General features: G+C 43.0%; 1 protein-coding gene across 1 annotated transcript in view; it reads right to left on the bottom strand.

Annotated features, from left to right (window-relative positions):
- Nucleotides 1-27,558, bottom strand: part of plxdc2b (plexin domain containing 2b) — a 390,151-nt gene that overhangs the window by 90,299 nt on the left and 272,294 nt on the right. The window contains exons 9-12 of the mRNA XM_068007092.1: nt 27,371-27,466; nt 24,943-25,024; nt 5,679-5,739; nt 5,163-5,325 (exon numbers count right to left, since the gene is read on the bottom strand). Of these exons, the coding sequence (XP_067863193.1) occupies nt 5,163-5,325; nt 5,679-5,739; nt 24,943-25,024; nt 27,371-27,466 (402 nt within the window). The remainder of the gene's footprint in view (nt 1-5,162; nt 5,326-5,678; nt 5,740-24,942; nt 25,025-27,370; nt 27,467-27,558) is intronic.

The following is a 27,558-nucleotide window of genomic DNA, read 5'->3' as shown; positions in this document are numbered from 1 at the left end:
CTGCTTTAAAGGGTCAAATCAACTTTGGATGAATCTCACCTCCGTTTCACTGACTAGATTGAGAAACAATGGGAAACCCATGCAGGTGAGGTTAAATTAGTTTCAGACTTAGAATCGACAAAAAATTAAGTACCTCAACTATTTCAACAAAGTAAATTGCCCCATTAACTATCTGCTCGCTGACATTAAGTGGGGGCGCGACTTCTGGGTTTCGGACGTGTGCGCGCATCCAAATGAGCCTGGGTTAAACCTGGAAGTGGATGCGTTAGAGCCGGGTTGCGGTCCCTCTTCAAAAAGCAGTTATTTTAACCTCACAACTTTGGGGTTATCTCATTTAATTCCCAAAACTCCATTTTGGTTCACAATTAGCAGCAAATTGAAATGGAAGGTTTGTCTGTGGTCACTCACTAGTCAGATATGGTAAATTACTCAAGTTAGAAGAAATATTTTCACGCAGATGGATATTGCAACATAGTGGCTACTGCAGCAGAGACTAGAAAATTATTTGACAGAGAATTGGAAAAGGAAGAATACACAAGGGTACTGGAAAGGTAGAAAAATGGGATTACAGTAGATAGCTTCAGTTGAAGAGGTAGCACTGACACATGAACAATTGGGCCAAATGACCTCAATAACAAGATTTATATTGTGCCTTTAACATAGAGAAATGTCCCATGGTGGTTCACTAAGGCATAAGGAAGAAAATGGATGCTGAACCAAAGAAGGAGATATTAGGAGGGGTGACCAACAGCTTGGTTCGGTGTAAATTTTGTTTGATAATCGTTCCTGTGAAGCACCTTCGGACGTTTTACTACGTTAAAGGTGCTATAAAAATAATGCAAGTTGTTGTTGTTGTTTAGAGATTCATTTTAATGAGGGTCTTAAAGGAGGAAAGGGAGGTGGAGATAGATAGGTTTAGGGTAGGAATCCAGGAGGACTGGGCCTAGGCAACTGAAGGCACAGCTGCCAATAGTGGAGAGAAGGGAGAGGAAATGAACAGTAGGCCAGAGTCAGGGAAATGGAAAATTTAGGGGGAGGGGGATGTAGGGCTGGGTGAGATAACAGAGATAGGGAAGGGTATGGTCCTGAAGGGATTTAAAAACGAGAATGAGAATTTTAAACTTGAGGCATTAGGGGAATGAGAGGCAATGTAGATCAGTGAGGACAGGGATGATGGGCGAACGGGATAGGATACAGGCGGCAGAGTTTTGGGTGAGCTGAAGTTTAGGGAGAGGGGAGGGTGGAGGATGGGAGGCAGACCAGGAGAGCATCGGAATAGTTGAGTCTGGAGGTTACAAAACTATAGATGAAGGTTTCAGCAGAAGGTGAAATGAAGTAAAGGTAGAGGTGGGCGATCTTACAGAGGTGGAAGTAGGTGGTGTTGGTCATGGAGAGGATATGGATTCAGAAAGGTAAATAGGACGCTGAGGTTGAAGACAGTCTTGTTCAGCCTGAGATAGTTGGTGGGGAGAGGATGAAATTAGTGGCAAGGGTATGGAGTTTTTGGTGGGGGCCAAATACGAGGGCTTCAGTCTACCCAATATTTAACGGGGGGTGGGTGGGTAGCAATTGTGGCTCAGCCAAGACTGGATGTTAGACAAGCAGTCTGACAACACAGAGGCAGTGGAGGGATTGAGACAGTTGGTGCAGAGGTAGAGCTGGATGTCATTAGCATATATGTTGCCAAGGTGCAACATGTAGATGAAGAAAACAAGTTAACGATGCGAGGACAGAAAGAGAAGCCATTGCTGGAGATGTTCTGGCCGTGATTGGATAAATAAGAGTGGAACAAAGCGAGGGCAGTGTCACTGAACTGGACAACAGAGGAGAGGTGTTGGAGAAGGATAATGCAGTCAACACTAACAGAGGCTGCAGAGAGGTTAAGGCAGATGAAAAGAGATAACACGGTCAGAGTCACAGAAGATGTCATTTGTAACTATGATTAGGACCCTTTCAGTACTGGGGTAGGGACACCTGATTGGAGAGATTAAAAACAAGGAGTTACAGGAAAGATGAGCAAGGATTTGGGAGGTAACAACATGTTCAAGGACTTGAGAGAAAAAGGATAGAGATGGGGTGATAGTTTGTGAAGGACAGAGTGAGTTTTATTGATGGGGGGAGGGTGATGACACTGGTTTTGAAAAGGATGGGACAGTACCTGAAGAGAGGTGACCATTTAAAAGGTCAGCCAGCGTGGAGGCCAGGAAAGAAAGGGGAGTGGTCAGCAGTTTAGTGAGGATGGGGTCAAGGGAGCTGGAATTGCGTCTCATGGACAAGATGAACTTGGCGAGGATTTGAGGGGAGATAGGAGGAAAAGCAGATATGGACACAGGATCAGTGCTAGGGCAGTGGGAGCCTGGGGGGTCATTTAGCTTGGTGGGCAATGTGAAGATGGGGGTGGGGGAGGGGAGCAACAGAGACAGCTGAACGGATGGTCTTAATCTTAGTGACAATGAAGTCCTAGAACTCCTCCCACTTCTTGTTGGAGGTGAGTATGGAGGGGATTGGAGGGGAGGGTTTAAAGAGTCGGTTGGTAGTAGAAAAAGATGCCAGAGGATATCTTTGCTCTCCAGGGTGATCTTGGTTTTGGATGATTTTGACAAAGGAGAGTGATGCCAATAGAGCTTGATGTGGTCCAGCCAGAACCGGCAATGGATGGCTAAACCAATTGTGTGCCAGGTATGCTCAAGTCTCCGCCCCATAGCCTTGAGGCAGCAAAGGTGAACACCATGGGAGACAGAGTAAAAATTTTGGTGGGGGCAAGTACATCAAAGATGTAGGTGAGGGAGTGAGGTGAGTAAATTGATGGCTGCAGATGTATTACGGCAAATGGAAGGCCAAAGGCTAGACAGTTGGGAGTTTAAAAGGGATTTTAGCGAGAATTTTAAGCTGTCATTTTTATAACTTTAAATGAACAAAATGCCTTTTGTGTATATATCTGATTGCCATTATGAATTCATAACATTATCTCAGGAGGTATTAAAGAAATGCAAAGGCAATTTTTGAAAGTATGCATAAATTCTATTTCTCTCTTTAAATACTGTTTAAAATGTTACGCTTTCATATTAGAGAGCCTTGGCTAAGTACTATAGTCTGAATCATCAAGAATTCTGTGCTCTGTTTTTTTATCTGAGATGACTTTACTATCCCATTCCTCTGCCTGAAAATGTTTTAGTTGTGTGTGAAATTTATTTCCTATGTAAATAGTAAGTGACTTTGTTGATATATGAATCCAAGCAATTTGATGTGTAAGTGACTTTTAGTGAGGTGTTTTGGACAAGGTGGCCCAAACCCCTATAATGAGTTTGACTAATTGAGTCCCCCTGGTGTAAGATTTGGTCCAGCTTGCCCAAAAGCATCAGTGAGTCAGAGTTCACAAATAAATGCAAACAATTTCAAATTGAGCTGTGCAATATTAGCAACAATGCATTAAAGTGTTTGTTATTAACAATGTATTGCACAATTTCAAGTGCAAGCAACAAATACCATGAGATTGAAAGCAGCAAATCAAGTAGTTCTGTTTCAGTTACCCATTCATTCAGAACTACAACTTACATGAAAGGTAAGTGCTCTGTGCAATAAAAGGAATACTCTTTCCTCTCCATTCTTGCTCGCCTTCCCTCATGCTGTCCTCCCATCGCCCCCACTCTTCTCCGTAACCCTCTGCCCTCAGTTCAAGGAAGCAATCTTCTCCCCCCTCACACCCAGTTCTCATAAACACTCTTCTCCTGATTTTGCCATTCTGACTCATTCCTGCCACTGCTTCTTTGCTTGGATCCCTCTACAGGTAGTGGACACAAATTTCTGATCTCACAAAGCTATCATGAGATCATGATATTTGTAGTGGGGGGGAGGGTGGTAAATGGCTTACAGATAAATACAGATCACACCCACCGTTTGATTAGCCCTGCTCTACAGCCTCCCCCTTGCTGTCCCCAATATTAAATGTTCAGCTGTTTAAAAGCATCATTTATGCTGCATAATTGTATTTTAAGAACACGTTGAGCAATGAGGAAGCAAATGCACAAAGTGCACAGAAAGCAGAGAAAATCTCGGCATTTCCTGATGGGAAAGTGCACCACCTGCCACAAAAAACCACGAGGGTGCAAGAACATGTGTTACCACTGGTGATGCTGAGACACAGACCTTTAAAAGAGCATACAGATAAATGACCTGCAATTTAGAATGTCAAGTTACAAGCAGCAAAACATTCCATTGTTCTGCTGTTGCCCATCATGTGTTTCACATATGACTACACAAGATACACAAAATGGGTAACTAACATTACATCTATTCCATTTTTAAATATATTTGATTCAAATCCAGAATACTTATCATAATGTTAAGCCAATATATGTCTTCCTTATTGAAATGCTGCCAAGTATTTTCACTTATTCCGTGGTATCTTATGATAACTTAGGCAAAAACATTAATATAAAAGAATCTTTTAAAAACATGTTGAGTATCCTTTATTAGAGCTGTCAGTGATTTTACTTATAGTACCACTGAACTGTACTCAAGTACAAGATTCACAAGCCTCGAGCAGGGCTGAAATTACAAAAAAAACCTTTTTCCCTCAGGAACAAACTCCCAGAAATAGGACTAAAATACTTCATAATCCTGATCAAAAGAACTTAGGATTATCACTGTAAACTAAAGGAATATGTACCAGCTGTAGATGGTCACCTGAATTATACTGTTGACTCTTATGTCATTTCTGACCAGTGAAAATATAGCTCTGTGGATGTATGTAACCGTACCTATGCAGTGATCCAATCACTGGCATCTGAATACTGGTTAAATTTTAATATTGCCGAAGAGCTGGTGGGACACTTGGCCTTTTGCTAACAAAGGAGATTAAATAGATGTGGTCTATACCCCGGTTGAAGTGGAAGTGCTGTGAGACTACCTCCTTGATGTGATCTCTCAGTGCTTGGCCAAAATTTAATTTGGATAACTTCATACACAAATTACACCATACACTTCGCATTATTGTGGTGCCAAAATAATTTCAAATCAAAGCAAACTGTGTAGTATAACTGGTTCATTAAAACAGGTGTTTAGGTTCTACAAATAGGTTCTTAACCTTCAAAGTATCTGCTGCAGCCATGGTATTTCCTCACTGGTGATCCATAAACAGTTATGTTTATCTTTCCCCATACCTTCTGTGGTTAAGCTGGAAGTAGGAAGGCCAGATGTGAAAGCAGTTGTGGATGTAGTGCTTGGGATTCTGGGTTTCGTAGCTGATGTTGCAACATTTGTTGTTGTAGGTGAAGAGGCTCGAGTCACTTCCCCAGGCCTGATGTCACATGTCTTATCTTTAGACTGTAGCCAAGAGAAAAGCAGTTCAGCTTCAGTAAAGTGTGGAAACCAATTACTCTACAGTAGGTAGTATTATTAAGTCTACGAAAGTACCACTGAAGGCACTGTCTGGACACAACATTTATCATAATATCTTAATGTGCACAACTGTCTGATAAGATTAGATAGAGCTCATCTTCAGACTGAAACCCATTCATCCTTTTGCTTCAATACCATTAAAGTAGTTAGAAATGTTACAGTCAATGGTTTTCATGAACATGGTTTAATGAGGTGGGGAATCCAATAAAATTCTATTATAATTTTAATTTTGTTTTATTACTCATCTCAACTCCACTTCAAACAATGCGCCACTGTACCTCATCAGGACAGCTGTTATCCACCCAGTCCTGTCGATGACGATCAAATCCATTGGAACACCTACAAAGATAAAAAAGAAAGCAAAGTTAACTTTACGTTTCCATTCTTATAATCATGTATCTATTTAGAAAACAAATGATAAGAATTCCTTTAGCTAACTTTAGCTGCTGCATTTTTATTGGAGAACTTACACACTCACAGAGATGTTAGCACTGGGAAATGGAAGGCGCAGTGTAAAATGGGGTGCCGATTCGCTACGTATCATTTTGCATTACTCGCATAGACCAATTTCACTCCCTAGATGCAGAGTAAAGCTTCCTCTAGATTGCCCCAAAATGTACCTTTGTCTCAATCTCAGAAAAACACCCCTACACAGTAAGATGTTTCCATTTCCCACACAAGTTACCTTTGTGGATTTTCTGAAAAAGATTGCTAATTTCATATCAAAGTAGGGGTAGTTTTGTTCTGTGGATCCATGCTGATTAGGGACAGAGTTGAGATTGCCTAAATCCGAATGTATATAGAAGCCTTACAGCTAGCACAGCAAGGAGACTTTCATTGATTAGTCTGTGCTGAATTTGGAATGATGTCCCCAGAGGTGAAAAGATACTAATTTAGAAATGACTGCTCATGGTATTAGCATTTATGTGACATTCCTCTACCCACTATTTTAACAAAGGCGTTAACCTGTCGATTTTAAATAGATTAATATAACCGCTAAAATAGCAAAGGAAAGTTACATAAAAATGTTCAATGTTCGTCTGCAATTATTAGACGCTAACTTCTAGACCAGCTTGCTAACCAAACGCATCACACGACCCCTGCTACTGTGCTTTTCAAATCAATGTCAGCAATTAAAATTGTATCAGGGATTCAACGTCCAGTGCATTGCAAAATATGTTAGAAACCAACTTAATCGTCAAATAACTCTCATTGATTATAATCAAGGAATTTCAAGAATCATAGGAGGTGAATTTCTGCTTATTCGCTATAAGTTCAGATAAGTGCCAGGCAACGACCATCTCCAACGAGAGAGTCCAACCACCTCTCCTTGACATTCAACGGCATTACCATCGCCGAATCCCCCACCAACATCCTGCGGGTCACCACTGACCAGAAACTTAACTGGACCAGCCACATAAATACTGTAGCTACAAGAGCAGGTCAGAGGCTGGGTGTTCTGTGGTGAGTGACTCACCTCCTGACTCCCCAAAGTCTTTCCACCATCTACAAGGCACAAGTCAGGAGTGTGATGGAATATTCTCCACTTGCCTGGATGAGTGCAGCTCCAACAACACTCAAGAAGCTTGACATGATCCAGGACAAAGCAGCCTGCTTGATTGGCACCCCATCCACCACCCTAAACATTCACTCCCTTCATCACCGGTACACCGTGGCTGCAGTGTGTACCATCCACAGGATGCACTACAGCAACTCGCCAAGGCTTCTTCAACAGCACCTCCCAAACCCGCGACCTCTGCCACCTTGACAAGAGCAGCAGGCACATGGGAACACCACCACCTGCACGTTCCCCTCCAAGTCACACACCATCCTGACTTGGAAATATATCACCGTTCCTTCATCGTCGCTGGGTCAAAATCCTGGAACTCCCTACCTAACAGCACTGTGGGAGAACCTTCACCACACGGACTGCAGCGGTTCAAGAAGGCAGCTCACCACCACCTTCTCAAGGGCAATTAGGGATGGGCAATAAATGCCGGCCTTGCCAGCGACGCCCACATCCCATGAATGAATTTTTAAAAGTTCAGCGGAGGAGCCATGGTCACAAACGGCATTTATGCTGTTTCTCTGAGGCTTCCGCGGATCTTCCACCGATCGATTGGGAGAACCTCCTTGGAAATTCAACCCCATAGTGCTATGTAATGCTTTTACTTAAATCCTGTCTATATGATGGTAAACGGGACATCAGGTCAGTTCATTTGGCCAAACGTCGTCAAGAAACATTTCAACCAAACTAATAGTAATATGCTGCAAACCTGTTCCCAGCTTGAAGAATGACTTAGTTACAAAAAAATATGGCTGTGCATTTTTCTTCTTGTCTAATTCTGAGCTGTTGTGCATAGAAAATGCTCAATTACTGTATGCAAATTTCTTTAGTGTTTCATTCTCTTTTTGTATTGAAATTATATTGTTATACCCAAAGCAAGCTGCATTGGAATAATTTTCTGCTTCATGAAACAAGTTAATCTTCACACTGTTCTATTTAACCTCTACTTAAAGGGGTTTAACCTGTTTGAAATCTCTTCTCCCATAGTCTGCTGCGAGGATTTCAGATTCAATAAGAGTAAAGGGTTAGGTCTGAAAGCTACCACATTGAGCTTTGGAGACCCATTTTGAGTATTCACTTATATTGTTTGTTTTGCAGCTAAGCAAAAATGTTTCTGTTTTACAGCAACGGTCCCCAGGTCTCCATCTGATTCTGAAATATGTGGTAGGAGACATCCTTTGCCAAGGCTATGTTACATCACTTGGGTTTGACATAAACATAAAGGGGTCGATTTTCCTGTCTCCCCTCCTCCTCAACACAAATCCCAAAGTGCAATCCACCTGAATGGACCTGAACCCATATTTCTTCTCCCAACTGCTCAGCGATTCTATGATTCTTGATCTGGTCTAGTCTGAATCTCTAAGATTACCCCTCCCTCTCGTGTCACTGAACCTCCTGGACACATAAATGCCCCTGAGATCCCCTCCCCAATATAGTCTTATCCATACCAGAAATCTTCCCAGTATTCTCATCTCCAAAATCTCACATCTTTTTCACATTTCCAAGATTTTCCTCTCCATCATACCTCTGAAATCGCTCCTCCTCTTCTATCCCCCAACTTCCCACCTGTCTCTTCCTGAGTATTTGTAGGGAACAGTTGTGTTTGGTGGCCAGGCAGTAGGTTCCTGGAATGCCATTTAAAGGGCTCGATCCAAATGCTAATCCAGGCTAATGTGGTTCCCATATTCAAAAAGGGTGACAAAACAGATACAGGCAACTAACGATACACTCATTGGTCTTACTTCCATTCCATGTAAAATAATGGAATTCATTATCAGGAATAAACTTGATCATCATTTGTACATCAATAACCTAGTTAACAGCAGAGAGTATGGATTTAGAAAAGGGCAGATCCTGCATGACCAATCTCCTTAACTTCTTTGAGGAAGTGACAACCATATGACAAGGTATGGGAAGCCCTATGATATGATGCATTTTGACTTTCAAAAGGCTCTTGATAAAGTTCCACATGAAAGGCTATTAATTACACCCAAAGCTGTGGGGGTTCAGGAATGGACAAAATGGACCCTGGGAATGGACAAAAAAGATTGCAGGGTAGGAAACAATGGGGTCAATTTTCGGTTGACTGATTCCATCAGATGGGAAGTGGGCAGAGGGAGCCGTCCTCCGGATGGAATCAGTCCAAGGCACCACCAATTTTCATGATCAGGCCTCACTTGTATAATTCCGGTGAGATGCGAGCGCTGAACCAGCACTCACAAGCAGCTTGACAATTAGAGGGGGATGAGAAATCTGGTGGCTTCTCTGCGATGCCAAGTCAGAAGTTAAAGGGGGCAGGCAATTCCGGGGGTTGGGGGGGGGGGGTCTGGGGGCTCTTCCTGGCCCCACAAAAAAAATCACTAAATAAAAACAAAGACTTACCTGGTTTCTGAGCGGTCTGCAGTGATCCCTTTAAGGACTGCTGGTTAGGCCACTCCTCACCTAGTACCCACCTCACCTAGTACCCACCTGTTTTGGAGGGAACAGTTGTGTTTGGTGGCCAGGCAGTAGGTTGCCATTGCCATTTTTGGCCCGTTATCTGAAAACAGGGCTGAAAATTGCTTCCAACGAGTACTCATTAGAAAAGTTATGTCAGAGTGGGGGGAAGGACTGAGTGGGGTGCCTTGAAGCTCAATGCTGGGACCACCACCGCTTCTAAATTTACATAAACCACTTGGTTTCAGAAACTCAATGCGAAGTGGTCAAATGTGTAGATTATATCAAACTAGGAGGAGTAGTGAAATTGAAGGAGGCAGCTCAAAAATTGTAGAATGAGTTGGGCAAAATATGTAAATCGGCAGAAAAATGGCAGATGAAATTTAATGCAGACAAATCTACTCCCGCACATTTGGGGCAAGAACAAGGGAACGTAAACTAGTAAAAGGTAACTTCAGAATTGATATCAGGAAATTATTTTTCACAGAGAGTGATCAACATATGGAATATACTTCCAGATACAGAGGACACAAAACCCCTGGAATAATTTAAGAAATAATTGGATGCTGTAAAGGAGGGACGTTAAGACCTCTCTCGATGGATGAATTAATATGGCTGGAAGGCCTTCCTCATCTGTAATTATCTTGTGATCTTGTGAAAATTGAAATGTCACACTGGTTAATCTAGGCACATTCCCCAGGAGCAGAGATTTACACTACTATTAGCAAAGAAGCTGGAAGTTTGCTCCAGATCTGGCTCATGCTAAAGCTAACTAGATCCCAATGTTTCATTGATTTCCCTCACCTTGATGAGCATAAAAAATGATCAAGGATACAAGCCTGGAAATTGTGTTGTACAATATTATAGCATGGGAGCTCAGCACGTTTGTATCATTTCCTCTTTTGGCTATTTAACAGAGGTGTTAACCTATTTATTTTATTGGTGGCAGTGGAGTGTTTGTGCAACAGTTCCTGGTTTATTTTAAATGGATGAATTAAGATGAGATGAATAGCCTTCCTCATAAGTAATTATCTTGCGATGTTGACCGCCATTTGAACTTGGTTATCCCTGATTGTAGAATTGCAACACTGAGCTGATGAAAAGATTCTTAAAATGAAACTGTCACCATATCTTGCACGCTATTGTGTCAGAATTCGAAACATGACGTGGAAAGAAGCTACTCTTTACACAACGTCATCATATCAAAACTGAGCATGTTCCTGGACTCCCCAGAAATATATCACCAATTTTCTGCCTCCAACATGCGGATTTTCCCCCTTTTTGGCTTTCATGTACTTATGTATTTTCCTCCAACTCAAGTAAAGGAATGTGGTGCATAGCCAGGGTAGGTTATAATGCTGTGTAACTACTTTTTGTGAAATGTCATAGGCTTATAATCAGGGTTTTTCTTAAGCTGAACCGATTGAAATCTTTTTAATATAAAGTCATTGCCTTTAGAAGTCTGCTCTTTAGCTTATACCAGTCAAGCAGTCTCTTCAATCTTTCCATTGAAGACAGGGTGAACAACTAAGTTTCCTTATTTTTCTCCTTTCTTTTCTCACCAAATTTCTAATTTGCCTTTTCTCTTGAAAGTTCTGACTCATTATCAGGGTAAGATTCCAGAAGCATGGGCACCACTTGCCTCCCAGTGCCTCACCAAAATGGCCAAAGAAGGGAGCTCGAGTAATTTTCCATCCATTTAAATTGATGAATAGACTCCATTGGAACGTGCGCTGCTCTTGCTCGATCAGTCTTCAGTCCCCCCAGGTGATCCAATAGCCCCAGATGCAGGAGCATGAAAGTCTGCCCCTTTACTTTGTTATAGGGATAGAGTATTATTGATATAGGAAAAAACATAACGATGACAAATAGATTAACAAGCTCAATTTCATAGCAAACTGAGCAGGTACTGTATGCACCATGCTGGGCATGGAGTGTGGATTTGTGATATGTAATGAAAGAGGAGACACAAGACAACAGGTTCATAAACATACAACTGTATAATATTTGAAACTGTAGGAAAAATTCAAATCATTGCTCCACAGAAAACCAGAGCACTGGTTAGGGCATTCTGCGAATACAGGCCTCATGAGAACATAAGAAATAGGAGCAGGAGTAGGCCATATGGCCCCTCGAGTCTGCTCCATCATTCAATAAGATCATGGCTGATCTTCTATCTCAACTCAACTTTCCTGACCTATCCCCACATCCATCGATTCCATTAGTGTAAAAAATTCTGTTGATCTCAGTCTTGAATATACTCAACGACTGAACATCCACAGCCCTCTGGGGTAGAGAATTCCAAAGATTTACAACCCTCTGAGTGAACATAAGAACATAAGAAATAGAAGCAGGAGTAGGCCATACGACCCCTTGAGCCTGCTCCGCCATTCAATCAGATCATGGCTGATCTTCGACCTCAACTCCACTTTCCCGCCCGATCCCCATATCCCTTGAAATTTTTCATGTGAAGAAATTTTTCCTCATCTCGGTCCTAAATGGCCGACCCATTATCCTGAGACCATGAACCCTAGTTCTAGACTCTCCAGCCAAGGGAAACAGCCTCTCAGCATCTACCCTGTCAAGCCCACTAAGAATTCTATATGATTCAATGAGATCACCTCTCATTCTTCTAAACTCTAGAGAATATAGGCCCATTCTACTCAATCGCTCCCCATAGGACAACCCTCTCATCCCAGGAATCAATCTAGTGAACCTTTGTTGCAACCCCTCCAAGGCAAGTATATCCTTCCTTAGGTAAGGAGACCAAAACTGTACACAGGACTCCAGGTGTGGTCTCACCAGAGCCCTACAGGATTGCAGTAAGATTTCCTCACTTTTATTCTCCAACCTGCTAGCAATAAAGGCCAACATAACATTTGCTTTCCTAATTGCTTGCGGTACCTGCATGTTAACATTTTGTGATTCATGCATAAGGACACTCAAATCCCTCTGACCAACATTTCTTAGTCTCTTATCTTTTAAAAAATATTCTGCTTTTCTATTCTTCCTACCAAAGTGGATAATTTCACATTTCCCTACATCATACTTCATCTTCCACCTTCTCGTCCACTCACTTAACCTGTCTACATCCCTTTGCCTCTTTGCGTCCTCCTCACAACTTACTTTCCCACTTAACTTTGTATCGAGGGCAAACTTGCATACTTTACACTTGGTCCCCTCATCTAGGTTTTTGATAAATATTGTAAACAGCTGAGGCCCAAGCACTGATCCTTGCGGCACCCCACTAATTACAACCTGCCAACCCAAAAATGACTCGTTTATTCCTACTCTCCGTTTTCTTTCCGTTAACCAATCCTCAATCCATGCTAATATATTACCCCCAATCCCATGAGCCCTAATCTTGTGTAACAACCTTTGTGTGGCACCTTATCGAATGCCGTTTGAAAATCCAAATATACTACATCCACTGGTTCCCCCTTATCTACCATGCTAGTTATACCCTGAAAAAACTCTTAATAGATTTGTCAAACACATTACCTTCCATAAAATGGGTGTTGACTCTGCCTAATCATATAATGATTTTCTAAGTGCCTTATTACTACGTGCTTAATAATAGATTCTAACATTTTCCCTACTACTGATGTCAGGCTAACTGGCCTATAGTTCCCTGTTTTCTCTCTCCATCATTTCTTGAAAAGTGGGGTTACATTTGCTACCTTTCAATCCACAGGGACCGTTCTAGACTCTAGGGAATTCTGGAAAATCAAAGCCAATGCCTCCATTATCTCTGCAGCCACCTCTTTTAAAACCTTTGGACGTAGGCCATCAGGTCTAGGGGATTTGTTAGCTTTTAGTCCCATTAATTTCTCCAGTACTTTTTCTTTATTAATCTTAATTACTTTAAGCTCCTCACTCTCATTACAGCCTTGGTTCCCCACTATTTCCGGTATGGTTTTTGTGTCTTCTACTGTGAAGACAGATATAAAATATTTGTTTACCGTCTCTGCCATTTCCTTATTCCCCATTATAATGTCTCCTGTCTCTGTCTCTATGGGACCCACGTTTACTTTCGCTAATCTCTTCCTTTTTACATACTTGTAGAAGCTCTTACAATGTGTTTTTATATTTCTTGCTAGTTTACTCACATTCAATTTTCTCCCTTTCTATCAATTTCTTGGTCGTCTTTTACTGATTTCTAAAACCCTCCCAATCCTCAGGCTTAGTACTCTTTTTGGCAACATTGTAAGCTTCTTCTTTTAATCTAATACCATCCTTAACTTCTCTAGTTAGCCACGGTTGGATCACTTTTCCCGTGGAGTTTTTATTCCTCGAGGGAATGCATATTCGTTGAGAATTATGAATTAATTCTTTAAATGTTCGCCATTGCTTATCGACCAACATATCATTTAATCTAATTTCCCAATCTACCTTAGCCAACTCGCCTCTCATACCTACGTAATTGTCTTTGTTTAAATTTAAGACCCTAGTTTTGGACTTAACTACATCACTCTCAAACACAATATGAAATTCTATCATATTATGATCACTCTGCCCCAGAGGTTCCTTAACTATAAGATTACTAATTAAACATGTCTCATTACAATACTACTGAGAGGAGCCGAGCCGAGCGGAGGGAGCGTCCGATAAAAGGCGGGATTTCAGAGCGCTGAGAACAGCTGAGAGGAGCCGAGCCGAGCGGAGGGAGCGTCCGATAAAAGGCGGGATTTCAGAGCGCTGAGAACAGCTGAGAGGAGCCGAGCCGAGTGGAGGGAGCGTCCCATAAAAGGAGGGATTTCAGAGCGCTGAGAGGAGCCGAGCCGAGCGGAGGGAGCGTCCGATAAAAGGCGGGATTTCAGAGCGCTGAGAACAGCTGAGAGGAGCCGAGCCGAGCCGAGCTGCGACCGAGTTCGAAGTGACGTCAGGAATCAGATCGGGACGCGACACAGGGGAGGCACCTGATTGGTGAGTAGGTTCAGGTGAGTATTTCTCCTTATCGACAGTAACTGAAGTAAAAGGAAAGGGAAGGTCTGCAGGTCTTATAGGAAGTAGCGTTTATTTTTTAGTGAATCAAGGTCCCTAGTGTAGTTAACATTCTCTAAATTGAGAACAATTTAAAGGAGTAAACTCCTTAAAGGGAGTGGTAAGTAGTTTTTCTTTCCTTTTTTTTTCTCTTGACATTGTAGTTGTTCTTAAGCTAATTTAAGGGTTAAGTCATGGCAGGAGATCCCAGGGCCGTGTCATGTTCCTCTTGTGGGATGTGGGAATTCAGGGCTCCTTCCTGTATCCCTGATTCCTTCACCTGCGGGAAGTGTGTCCAGCTGCAGCTATTGTTTGACCGCTTGACGGCTCTGGAGCTGCGGATGGACTCACTTTGGAGCATCCGCGATGCTGAGAAAGTCGTGGATAGCACGTTCAGTGAGTTGGTCACACCGCAGATAAAAATTACTGAGGGAGATAGTGAATGGGTGACCAACAGACAGAGGAAGAGTAGGAAGGCAGTGCAGGGGTCCCCTGCGGTCATCTCCCTCCAAAACAGGTATACCGTTTTGGATACTGTTGGGGGAGATGGCTCACCAGGGGAAGGTGGCAGTGGCCAGGTTCATGGCACCGTGGCTGGCTCTGCTGCACAGGAGGGCAGGAAAAAGAGTGGCAGAGCTATAGTGATAGGGGACTCGATTGTAAGGGGAATAGACAGGCGTTTCTGCGGACGCAACCGAGACTCCAGGATGGTATGTTGCCTCCCTGGTGCAAGGGTCAAGGATGTCTCGGAGCGGCTGCAGGACATTCTGGAGGGGGAGGGTGAACAGCCAGTTGTCGTGGTGCATATAGGCACCAACGATATAGGTAAAACACAGGATGAGGTCCTACAAGCTGAATTTAGGGAGTTAGGAGTTAAACTAAAGAGTAGGACCTCAAAGGTAGTAATCTCAGGATTGCTACCAGTGCCACGGGTTAGTCAGAGTAGGAATGACAGGATAGCTAAGATGAATACGTGGCTTGAGAGATGGTGCAAGCTGGAGGGATTCAAATTCCTGGGCCATTGGAACCGGTTCTGGGGGAGGTGGGACCAGTACAAATTGGACGGTCTGCATCTGGGCAGGACTGGAACCAATGTCCTAGGGGGAGTGTTTGCCAGTGCTGTTGGGGAGGGTTTAAACTAATGTGGCAGGGGGATGGGAACCGATGCAGGAAGTCAGTGGGAAATAAAGTGGTGACAGAAACAAAAGGCAGTAAGGGAGAGTGTACAGAACATGACCGGACAGATGGTCTGAGAAAGCAGGGCAAAGACCAAGGGAAGTCTAGATTAAACTGCATTTATTTCAATGCAAGAAGTCTGATGGGCAAGGCAGATGAACTCAGGGCATGGATGGGTACATGGGACTGGGATGTTATAGCTATTACTGAAACATGGCTAAGGGAGGGGCAGGACTGGCAGCTCAATGTTCCAGGGTACAGATGCTATAGGAAAGATAGAGCAGGAGGTAAGAGAGGAGGGGGAGTTGCGTTCTTGATTAGGGAGAACATCACGGCAGTAGTGAGAGGGGATATATCCGAGGGTTCGCCCACTGAGTCCATATGGGTAGAACTGAAAAATAAGAAGGGAGAGATCACTTTGATAGGATTGTACTACAGACCCCCAAATAGTCAACGGGAAATTGAGGAGCAAATATGTAAGGAGATTACAGACAGCTGCAAGAAAAATAGGGTGGTAATAGTAGGGGACTTTAACTTTCCCAACATTGACTGGGACAGCCATAGCATTAGGGGCTTGGATGGAGAGAAATTTGTTGAGTGTATTCAGGAGGAATTTCTCATTCAGTATGTGGATGGCCCGACTAGAGAGGGGGCAAAACTTGACCTCCTCTTGGGAAATAAGGAAGGGCAGGTGACAGAAGTGTTAGTGAGGGATCACTTTGGGACCAGTGATCATAATTCCATTAGTTTTAAGATAGCTATGGAGAAGGATAGGTCTGGCCCAAAAGTTAAAATTCTAAATTGGGGAAAGGCCAATTTTGATGGTATTAGACAGGAACTTTCAGAAGTTGATTGGGAGAGTCTGTTGGCAGGCAAAGGGACGTCTGGTAAGTGGGAGGCTTTCAAAAGTGTGTTAACCAGGGTTCAGGGTAAGCACATTCCTTATAAAGTGAAGGGCAAGGCTGGTAGAAGTAGGGAACCTTGGATGACTCGGGAGATTGAGGCACTAGTCAAAAATAAGAAGGAGGCATATGACATGCATAGGCAGCTGGGATCAAGTGGATCCCTTGAAGAGTATAGAGATTGCCGGAGTAGAGTTAAGAGAGAAATCAGGAGGGCAAAAAGGGGATATGAGATTGCTTTGGCAGATCAGGCAAAGGTGAATCCAAAGAGCTTCTACAAATACATAAAGGGCAAAAGGGTAACTAGGGAGAGAGTAGGGCCTCTTAAGGATCAACAAGGTCATCTAAGTGCAGAACCACAAGAGATGGGTGAGATCCTGAATGAATATTTCACATCGGTATTTACGGTTGAGAAAGGCATGGATGTTAGGGAACTTGGGGAAATAAATAGTGATGTCTTGAGGAGTGTACATATTACAGAGAGGGAGGTGCTGGAAGTCTTAACGCGCATCAAGGTAGATAAATCTCCGGGACCTGATGAAATGTATCCCAGGACGTTATGGGAGGTTAGGGAGGAAATTGCGGGTCCCCTAGCAGAGATATTTGAATCATCCACCGCGACAGGTGAGGTGCCTGAAGATTGGAGGGTAGCAAATGTTGTGCCTTTGTTTAAGAAGGGCGGCAGGGAAAAGCCTGGGAACTACAGACCAGTGAGCCTGACATCTGTAGTGGGTAAGTTGTTAGAGGGTATTCTGAGGGACAGGATCTACAGGCATTTGGAGAGGCAGGGACTAATTAGGAACAGTCAGCATGGTTTTGTGAGAGGAAAATCATGTCTCACGAATTTGATTGAGTTTTTTGAAGGGGTAACCAAGAAGATAGATGAGGGCTGTGCAGTAGACGTGGTCTACATGGACTTCAGCAAAGCATTTGACAAGGTACCGCATGGTAGGTTGTTACATAAGGTTAAATCTCATGGGATCCAAGGTGAGGTAGCCAATTGGATACAAAATTGGCTTGACGACAGAAGACAGAGGGTGGTTGTCGAGGGTTGTTTTTCAAACTGGATGCCTGTGTCCAGCGGTGTGCCTCAGGGATCGGTGCTGGGTCCGCTGTTATTTGTTATTTATATTAATGATTTGGATGAGAATTTAGGAGGCATGGTTAGTAAGTTTGCAGACGACACCAAGATTGGTGGCATTGTGGACAGTGAAGAAGGTTATCTAGGATTGCAACGGGATCTTGATCAATTGGGCCAGTGGGCCGATGAATGGCAGATGGAGTTTAATTTAGATAAATGTGAGGTGATGCATTTTGGTAGATCGAATCGGGCCAGGACCTACTCCGTTAATGGGAGGGCGTTGGGGAGAGTTATAGAACAAAGAGATCTAGGAGTACAGATTCATAGCTCCTTGAAAGTGGAGTCACAGGTGGATAGGGTGGTGAAGAAGGCATTCAGCATGCTTGGTTTCATTGGTCAGAACATTGAATGCAGGAGTTGGGATGTCTTGTTGAAGTTGTACAGGGCATTGGTGAGGCCACACTTGGAATACTGTGTACAGTTCTGGTCACCCTATTATAGAAAGGATATTATTAAACTAGAAAGAGTGCAGAAAAGATTTACTAGGATGCTACCGGGACTTGATGGTTTGACTTACAGGGAGAGGTTAGACAGACTGGAACTTTATTCCCTGGAGAGTAGGAGGTTAAGGGGTGATCTTATAGAAGTCTATAAAATAATGAGGGGCATAGATAAGGTCGATAGTCAAAATCTTTTCCCAAAGGTAGGGGAGTCTATAACGAGGGGGCACAGATTTAAGGTGAGAGGGGAGAGATACAAAAGGATCCAGAGGGGCAATTTTTTCACTCAAAGGGTGGTGAGTGTCTGGAACGAGCTGCCAGAGGCAGTAGTAGAGGCGGGTACAATTTTGTCTTTTAAAAAGCATTTGGACAGTTACATGGGGAAGATGGGTATCGAGGGATATGGGCCAAGTGCAGGCAATTGGGACTAGCTTAGTGGTATAAACTGGGCGGCATGGACATGTTGGGCCGAAGGGCCTGTTTCCATGTTGTAACTTCTATGATTCTATGATTCTAGATCTAAAATAGCCTGATCCCTAGTTGGTTCCTCAACATATTGATCTGGAAAACTGTCTCGGATGCATTCCATGAACTCATCCTCCAAATTACTTCAGCAAATTTGGTTTGCCCAGGCTATGTGAAGTTTAAAGTCCACTACTATTATTGCATTACCCTTGTTACATGCTCCTCTAATTTCCTGATTTATACTCTGTCCAACATTATAACTACTGTTAGGGGACCTATAAACTACTCCCACCAGTGTTTTCTGCCCCTTGTTATTTCTTAGCTCCATCCAGACTGATTCTACATCCTGATTTTCTGAGCTAAGATCCTTTCTCACTACTGCCTTTATCTCATCCTTTATTATCAGGGCTACCCCCCCACCCACTCGCCCCATCCCCTCCTTTTCCATTTTGCCTGTCTTTTCTAAAAGTCAAGTACCCTGGAATATTTAGTTCCCAACCTTGGTCACCCTGCAACCACATCTCAGTAATGGCTACTAGATCAAACCCATTTACCTCTATTTGTGCCATTAATTCATCTACCTTGTTACGAATGCTTCGTGCATTCAGGAATCGCGCCTTTAATTTTAACTTTTTACCATTTTTCCCTGATATGACCTGAGTCACTAATGCTATATTACCTTTGTTAATCTTTCTGTCCCTTTCTGATGCACTTTGCTTGTTTTTACCCAAATCGCTACTCTGCACCAGTGCCTTGACTTTTCTCTTTAGATTTATAAATTTACTCTTTCCTGAACCCTCCCCCACTCTTATTAGTTTAAAGCCCTATCTACTGGCCCAGTTATTCAATTCTCCAGGACACTGGTCCCAGCCCGGTTTAAGTGGAGCCCGTCACAACGGAACAGTTCCCTCTTTCCCCAGTACTGGTGCCAGTGCCACATGAATTGAAACCCCTGCTTCCCACATCACTCTTTCAGCCACGCAGTTAACCATCTAATCCGTTTGTCCCTATGTCAATTTGTACGTGGTTCCAACACTAAAGTGATGCTGTCTGAAGTGGTGATATGCAAACCCATATCATATCAGTTATGCACATAGTAGAAATTTGTCACTATCCCCTTGCAATGGTATTTTAAACTTCATTCCCGTAATGGATATTAGCATCACAGTAATCAGTTTAAAATTAGCTGGTAGGTTTCTCTTACGGCTAGTGGATAGATGCACAACCTGGTATTGTATTGAGCTAGAAAGAACAGGAAGATCCCATGTTTGGTCCCTGGCCTGGACTGAGTTAACTGATTTCAGCCAGGTCGTTATTGGATCACTGCAATAGATCTTGAACTGAAGGGAGTGTGGGAATTCTGTCAAGACTCCTACTCTGGATTGGTATGCGGTGACTCATACTGGAAAGTGTTCACGTATTGATTTTGGGTGAGGGCTACAAGATTGGTCTTGGCTGCGATGTCTCCCACAGTTGACTAGCTTGCCAACACTCATTGTCAAAGCTCACACATGAAGAATAGTAACTTGGGAGAAGCACAAAAAAGCTGCTGATGCTCTACACCAACACAAGTCAGCACTATCAGAAGAGGAAGAGAACTGGAGAAAATTGAAAAAAATACAGTATGTCTGTTCTACATTCTACAATCAATACACTAAATGTGTCTACAAAATTTGAAACCATTTTGAAATCACAACAGTAATAAACAACTTACTTTTGTATTGTGCCTTTCATGCAACAAAACAGCCCAAGGCACTTTTCAGAGGGAGCAGCAGATACTGAGCAGGAAATATTTGGATACTGAGCAGGAAATATTTGAAGACAGGGTCAAAGAGGTAGGTTTTGACAAGACTTTTAAATGTAGGGAGGCAGAAGGAGTTTTGGAAGAGAATTCCTGGTGGCTAAAGGCTTTGCCCTTGGGTGGTTTGGGGGGGGGGGGGGGAAGGTCACACAATCTATCAGAACTGGAAGGGTGGAGGGTTTGAGCTGGGATATAGGCTGGAGAAGACTACAATGGTACCAGGGCATAGTGAGGACAGAGAGGGATTTAAAACAAGGATGAAGATTTGTAGTCAATGCACTTTAGCACAAGGAGCAGGTGGAGGTTGCCAAGGACAGGGCTGAGGGGTGCACAGGATAGAGTGGAGCCAGGGAAGTTAGTGAGGAAAACACTGGAAAAATCAAGTCTTGAAGTACTGAAGGTACAGATAAGGTTTTAAGTGGCAGTAGGGTAAAGTAGGGGCAAAGGTCAGTGATGTTAAGGAGATGGAGGTAAGTGGTCTTAGCAATAGACTGGATGTAGAGTTTGGAGCTCAGCTCAGGGTTGAAGGGTTATGCAACTGTCTTACCAAGCACTCACAAAAAGGGATGGAATAGGCACTTTAGGTGCAAGGTTTCTGATGGGAGCTGAACAGGATGGCTTATGAACGTTATGCTGAAGCAAATTGTGGCTCTTTTTTTGTTTTTTCTAGAGATGTAGGTGATTCTGGCAAGGTTGTATTCATTGCTGCCTTGAGAAGTGGTGGTTTTTCTTAAAGTGCTGAAGTCCTTGTAGTGACCACCACAATGGTGTTAAGACTTCATGTCAGAATGACAGCCAGACAGCACAGTCAAACAAAGTTGGATATCATTGGTGTACTTGTAGAAGCTGACCTCATACCTGTGGACAATATTGCCAAGGAGCAGGAAATAAGTAAGAAATCGGAAGGGGCTGAGGTTGGGACCTTTGGTTACGCTGCAGGTGACTGTGAGGGCATAGGAGGAGAAGTCTGACTGCGTTCAGACAGGTAGGAATGGAAATAGCAGAGCACTGTCACATTAGTAGATCATGGAGAAAGATAAAGTGGTTGACTGTATCAAAAGTCAGAGAGGTTAAGGACGATGAAGAGGGATAGCGTGACACTGTCGCAGTCACACTGAATGTCATAAATATTACTGTACAAAAACTAACATCATCATTAGTATAATCCCAATATCTTGCTTGTCCAAAGTACTGATACTTTGAACCTATGTACCAGGCTGGGTTGAAATCCAGTAAATGTCTCTCATTATCTCACCGACAGAGAGAGACATTGAATAATATCTCATTTTCTTCTGGATGGAGGTAACAGGTCTTTCATAATATTTTCACAAAAATTACTTACTATAACAATGAGAGACAAGACAGACACAATATTAAAATGTTCTAGCCCAGTGACTCTGAAATAGCAATTACCATGTTTTTACTTACCATGGTAATGTCACAGTTGCAATCATGCAACTCATTTATTTTCCTATCCTTACCATTAGTTGTTACTTCTCCAGTTTTTCAGTATGATGCTGCCTTGATAAGTTAAACAATATTTTCTGAAATAGCTATTTAGAAAAAGTTAAATTAAATCGTTCACACTTGCTATTCTCATTTCACAATAGCAAAACAAATCTTTTACTTTTCTCCTGCACCGTTAGTAATGAAAATATGACCTTATTTCACCTTGATGGTAGCTGGGAAAATATTTGAGTTTTGTCACATATCACATTAACAGCATAACTGCTGCTTTCCCCACCATGCAGATCATCAGTTGTTGCCAGGAATCATCAAGGTTTCAGGCTCTACATTACTAATGCTCAATCCATGGTGTCAGATCAACTGCCATTCCCACCAACCCCAGCAGTCATTCGTGCCCTGAAACTCATTCTCCTTATAATTTAGCGATCCTCGTACTCAGCTGCCAACTCAGCATATTTTAGCAGCTTTCTTTCATATATCTCCTCTAACCTTGTCTCTCACAGAACCATCAGCTCCACTATGCGCATGCCTTTTATCTGTTCTGATCATACAATCATAGAATGTTACAGCACAGAAACAGTCCATTCGGCCCATCAAGCTGGCACTGGCGTTCAGATGGGCTGAACAGCCTGTGGTATAACATGCTGTGAGTCACCTCACCTAATCCCACTCTTGTTTGCTCTCGTTCTTTTTAATATTCATTTTTTTTCAAGCAACTATCTATTTCCTCTGGCAGAGAATTCCACTTTCTGTGCAAATACATCAAGCCAAAAATCCTCAGTACTTCTGTAACTCCAGCAGAAGTGCAGTGGAAGAGCCACAAACTAGGTTGGGAATCAACCTCCACCCACCTCAAACAAGGCAACTGATGTAGATGGACCAGGGGGGTGGGGAATTCTCAAGTCCAGGAGTTTCTGCATCCTGGGTCTCAGAAGACTGTCAGATCTGTGGTGGCTGTTACAACCAGTAAAAGGAGGCATAGCAGCCTCAGGAATGGTGGTTGTGGGGCCCACCTTGAGGTTGGTAAGAAAAAGTACAATTATTTTGGGTCCCTTACAATCTGCTGTCCAGCCCTAGGTCCACCCCCAGAAGGCCTCTGAGGAAATTTGGCCCCCCCGTGATTCAGATGATCCGTACTATAACACAGTTTTCTATGTGACTCCCAATGACAACACTATGGGGTAAATTCAGCCACACTACCCTCCCAGCCTGGAACCTTGATTGACAGAAGCATAGATTGGAGAATCTGGCATTGAGACCCACGGGCCTAATTCGCCGCCATTAAAATGAACATCCGAAAAATTGGGGGTGCGTAAATTGGACATGCAGATCTCATCACCAGATTCTCTGATCCTCACTTCCGTCAAGCAAAGCTCCATGTCAGGAGCCTTGCCATGTAAAATTTACCGTTATAATACGATTTACCATAATGTAGCAAGGTTATCGTGCAACATTTTTGAACAACGTAAGCAACTACTTCTACATATAAATGTAGTCATCCTTCTAATATTTAACAAACGGTAATTGCCTTTTCATTTGACTCCCCACCAAACTTGCCTAAGGCAATTTCTCTCATGTTGCTGTTGTGCGTTGAAGTGCAGTGCTTCCTTATCTTCTCATTACCATGTTGGGTATCAGATTAATCTACCTGAGGTCATGATGAATACCACATCTTGTTCTGATCTGACTGTTTCTTGCCTGAGGCTGTAATTGTTTGATCTACAAAGGGAACGATGTTAGAAACTCATGCTGTCACACATCCAACTTCTTAGAAAGTGATTAATACATATTCATTTATGAAGACGTTGTGTGATAATTTTACGGGACACTGGTTTGTAGTTTAAATGAAGGAGTATGTTACTTCGACAACATTTTCATTAATTTTAAAGACTGTGCTGCACATACAAGGAACCAAGACTCATCTCCTTATTTGCATGCTCTAATGAGATTCAGTGCAATCAAACAACCATACTTGCATCCATGTGCAACAACGATCATTTTTTATAAATAGCGATTTCAGGTTTAAATTTCAGGCCTATTTACTTGCTGAAGTCTTGTACTAATAGGAGGAGGCCATTTGGTTCATCATGCCTGTGCCGGCTCTTTGAAAGAGCTATCCAATTAGTCCCATGCCCCTGCTCTTCCCCATAGCCTTGTAAATTTTTTCCCTTCAAGTATTTATCCAATTCCCTTTTGAAAGTGACTATTAAATCTGCTTCCACCACCCTATCAGGCAGTGCATTCCAGATCATTACAACTCGCTGGGTAAAAAAAATGTTTCCTCATGTTGCCTCTGGTTCTTTTGCCGATCACCTTAAATCTGTGTCCTGTGGTTACTGACCCTTCTGCCACTGGAAACAGTTTCTCCTTATTTACATTATCAAAACTGTTAATGATTTTCAACAGCACTATCAAATCTCCTCTTAACCTTCTCTGTTCCAAGGAGAACAACCCCAACTTCTCCAGTCTCTCCATATAAACTGAAGTCCCTCATCCCTGGTACCATTCTAATAAATCTCTTCTGCACCCTCTCTGAGACCTTGACGTCTTCCCTGAAGTGTGGTGCCCAGAATTGAACACAATACTCCAGCTGCGGCCTAACCAGTGTTTTATAAAGGTTTAGCATAACTTCCTTGCTTTTGTACTCTCTGCCTCTATTAATAAAGTCCAGGATCCCATATGCTTTTTTAACAGCCTGCTCAACTTATCCTGTCACCTTCAAAGATTTGTGTATGCACATCCCCAGATCTCTCTGTTCCTGCACTCCTGTTAAAATTGTACCATTTAGTTTATATTACCTCTCCTCATTCTTCCTACCAATATAAATGCAAGTTGTTGTTGTAGTAGTAGAATATGAATATAATTATCTTGGAACACAGAATTACTCTAATGTTAACATATAAGTGGCTGAGAATTGTATTAAATCCACACTGAAAGGTATAGTTCCTGTCTGGATTAATAAACAGCAGATCCGAGGTCACTGTTGAGCTCTGTCAAACGCAACTAAGACAAGTTATACAATTGATCAGTACAGGCGACAACACATCAGCAGTGATATTCATTTCAGACAAAGATAATCAAGAGCTAAACAACAGACTCAGTGCCGTTTAGTGAAACAATTATAACCTGCTTGTTGCAGTGCTCTCTTGGAACAGCAGTCTTACCTCTGGAGCTTGTCACACCAGGTGCAGTTGAAGCCAATCTGTGCATTGACACAGGCAAAGCAGCTTCTGTACTGGAGACAAGCTGGGAGCAAAGAGGAGAGTAACAGAGAGAAAAAATATCAGGACAAAATATACAAGATATCAAAACCCTGGAACATGACTGTCACTTGAAATTATTTTAATAACTAAGATGGTGGCTAAAATAATCGAACAATTAAAGTTTTTCTATTATGAATGATCAGGATTACTAACAGGAGGCAGTGGAGATAACTTTTAAAGCAATTTTAACTTCACTGGGTCATCTGTTCAAAGCATTTTTTTCCAGCCCATCACTTGAGGTTCATCTAGGGAATGACAAAAGCAAAAGTTCCTCCAGTTAGCCATGAAGTAAGAGCACTCCAGGACTTCAAGGGTTAAATTATGAGGACAAGTTGCATAAACTTGGCTTGTATTCCCCTGAGTCTAGGTGGTCGAGGGGTGATCTAAACGAGGTATTTAAAATAATTAAGCGAATCGATAGGGTAGACACTATTTCCTCGGGTGGGGGAATCCAGAACAAGGGGGCATAATTTTGAAATTAGAGCTAGGCCATTTAGGAGTGAAATCAGGAAGCACTTTTCACACAAAGGGTAGTGGAAATCTGGAACTCTCCCCCAAAATGCTGTGGATGCTAGGCCAATTGAAATTTTCAAGTCTGAGATCAATAGGTTTTTGTTGGGTAAGGGTATCAAGGGATATGGAACAAAGGCACACACTCTGCATATCCTACTCTCACTTCTATTGCAATCCTTACAAAGATGTCACCAACACAATCCCTTCTTTCTTGTAGGAAATGGTTGTGCCCACTTGTGACAGGAGCCGGACGACCAGAGGAGGCCGAGTCCGCCTGCACATCCTCTCCCCTGTGGAAGAAAACGTGCTGGCCATGAAGGACGGGGGAGAGTTATGGCCGTGGCAAGTGGCAATGCAGGAGAAGACGTGCAGGGTTTCTTCAAACCTTATCCTCTTCTTCCTTTCTTACTTCTATCTCACCCTACACACTCTGCATGATAAACTGCAGCTGATTTCATCAAAAACTCACCTCTCTCTGCTCTCCCTTCACACTAAAAAGCTAGCCCAAATCCCTTTTTCTTATTTCAGGTGTATGACAATGTGAATGCCCCTCTGCCACTTCAAGGGGAGGAGGCCACGTTTCCTGAAGAAGCAGTGTCACTCGATCTGACCCTAGTAAACATCAACTCAGAGGCTGGTACGACATGTATTTTAGAGGGTAGGCTAGAGGAGAGGTCTTCATGTGGTGAATCACCAGGCACAAGTGTGCAGGAGCTAAGGCAGGGGGATAGGGTGCCACAGGTGCCAGCTTACCAGAGAGCAAAATTACATACTAGCTCTGCTGCAGAGGACTTCGAGGGCCCAGGCGACCGAGGATGGCTGATGGGCATACACCAAGAAATGCCAGGTGCAATGGGCAGCCTGCCAGCGAGCTTGCATACGATGGCTCAGAGCACGGTGGAGTTCAACTCCAATTTGTGTCGGGTCTTGGCGCAGACCATGGAGACCATTTTATCCAACATGGAGCGAGTGGTCAGCTCCATGAATACGACAGTGGCGCCCACCATGAAGAAGTCTATGCTAGCAGCTCTGACAGCTTTCATGGGAGCTCACACTTCTGCCATTGAAGCTCAGATGGCTGCCATTTTGGCTCTGAGTACTGTTGACTGGGGCTTCCAGAGCATCATATCCCTTCTGCACTCTCTTTCCGCACAGAGCCATAGGAGTGCTGAGGTGCAGTTCCAGGTGAGTGGCCTTGCCTCTATGGGAGAGGCCCAGGATTGGGACCGTTCATTGACGATTTTACAGTGTTCAGCTCTATTCACAACTCTTCCGATAATGTATTGGCCAGTGCTGACTTACAGCAAGTCCTGGGCAACATCCAGACTTGGGCTGACAAATGGCAAGTAACATTTGTGCCACATAAGTGCTAGACAATGAGCACCGATGCACTTCGACTACAGTATGTGCTATCTACAGGATACACTGCAGCAACTCATCAAGCTTATTTCACCCTCACACCTCCCAGACCCAAGATCTCTATCACCAAGAAAGACAAGATCAGCAAGATCATGGGAACACCATCATCTTCGAGTTCCCCTCCAATCACACACACCATCTTGACATGAACCTATAACACTGTTCCTTCATCATCACTGGGTTAAAATCCTGGAACTCCCTACCTAATGTCACCATGGGAACGCTATCAGAACAAGAACTGCAGCGGTTCAAGTAGAGGGCCCACCATCACCTTCCCAGAGCAACTACGGATGGGTAATAAATGCAGCTTGGCGAGCATCGCGTAGGTTCTTTACCTGGCTCTAAAGTGCAGTCAGTGAAATTTAGATGAAAATAAGATTGATAAATTAATACTTACTGGCTAGAGGGATCATTTCAATAGCAGACATGTTAGTGACCTTTGACATCTGCAGTTCAACTCGGTGGTACTCGTAAATTGTTCTTCTGCGAACATCTGCAATGATGAACATTCCATTGAAATGTCAGTTTTAAATTGATGTGTTCAAAGTTATTCTTTATGATTTATGTATCTTTTAGCCCATATGC

The sequence above is a fragment of the Heptranchias perlo genome, chromosome 2 (assembly GCF_035084215.1).
Source record: "Heptranchias perlo isolate sHepPer1 chromosome 2, sHepPer1.hap1, whole genome shotgun sequence".
In the NCBI taxonomy this organism is placed as follows: Eukaryota; Metazoa; Chordata; class Chondrichthyes; order Hexanchiformes; family Hexanchidae; genus Heptranchias; species Heptranchias perlo.
The sequence above is the reverse complement of the archived record's forward strand: the minus strand, read 5'-3'. Positions and strand labels throughout refer to the sequence as shown.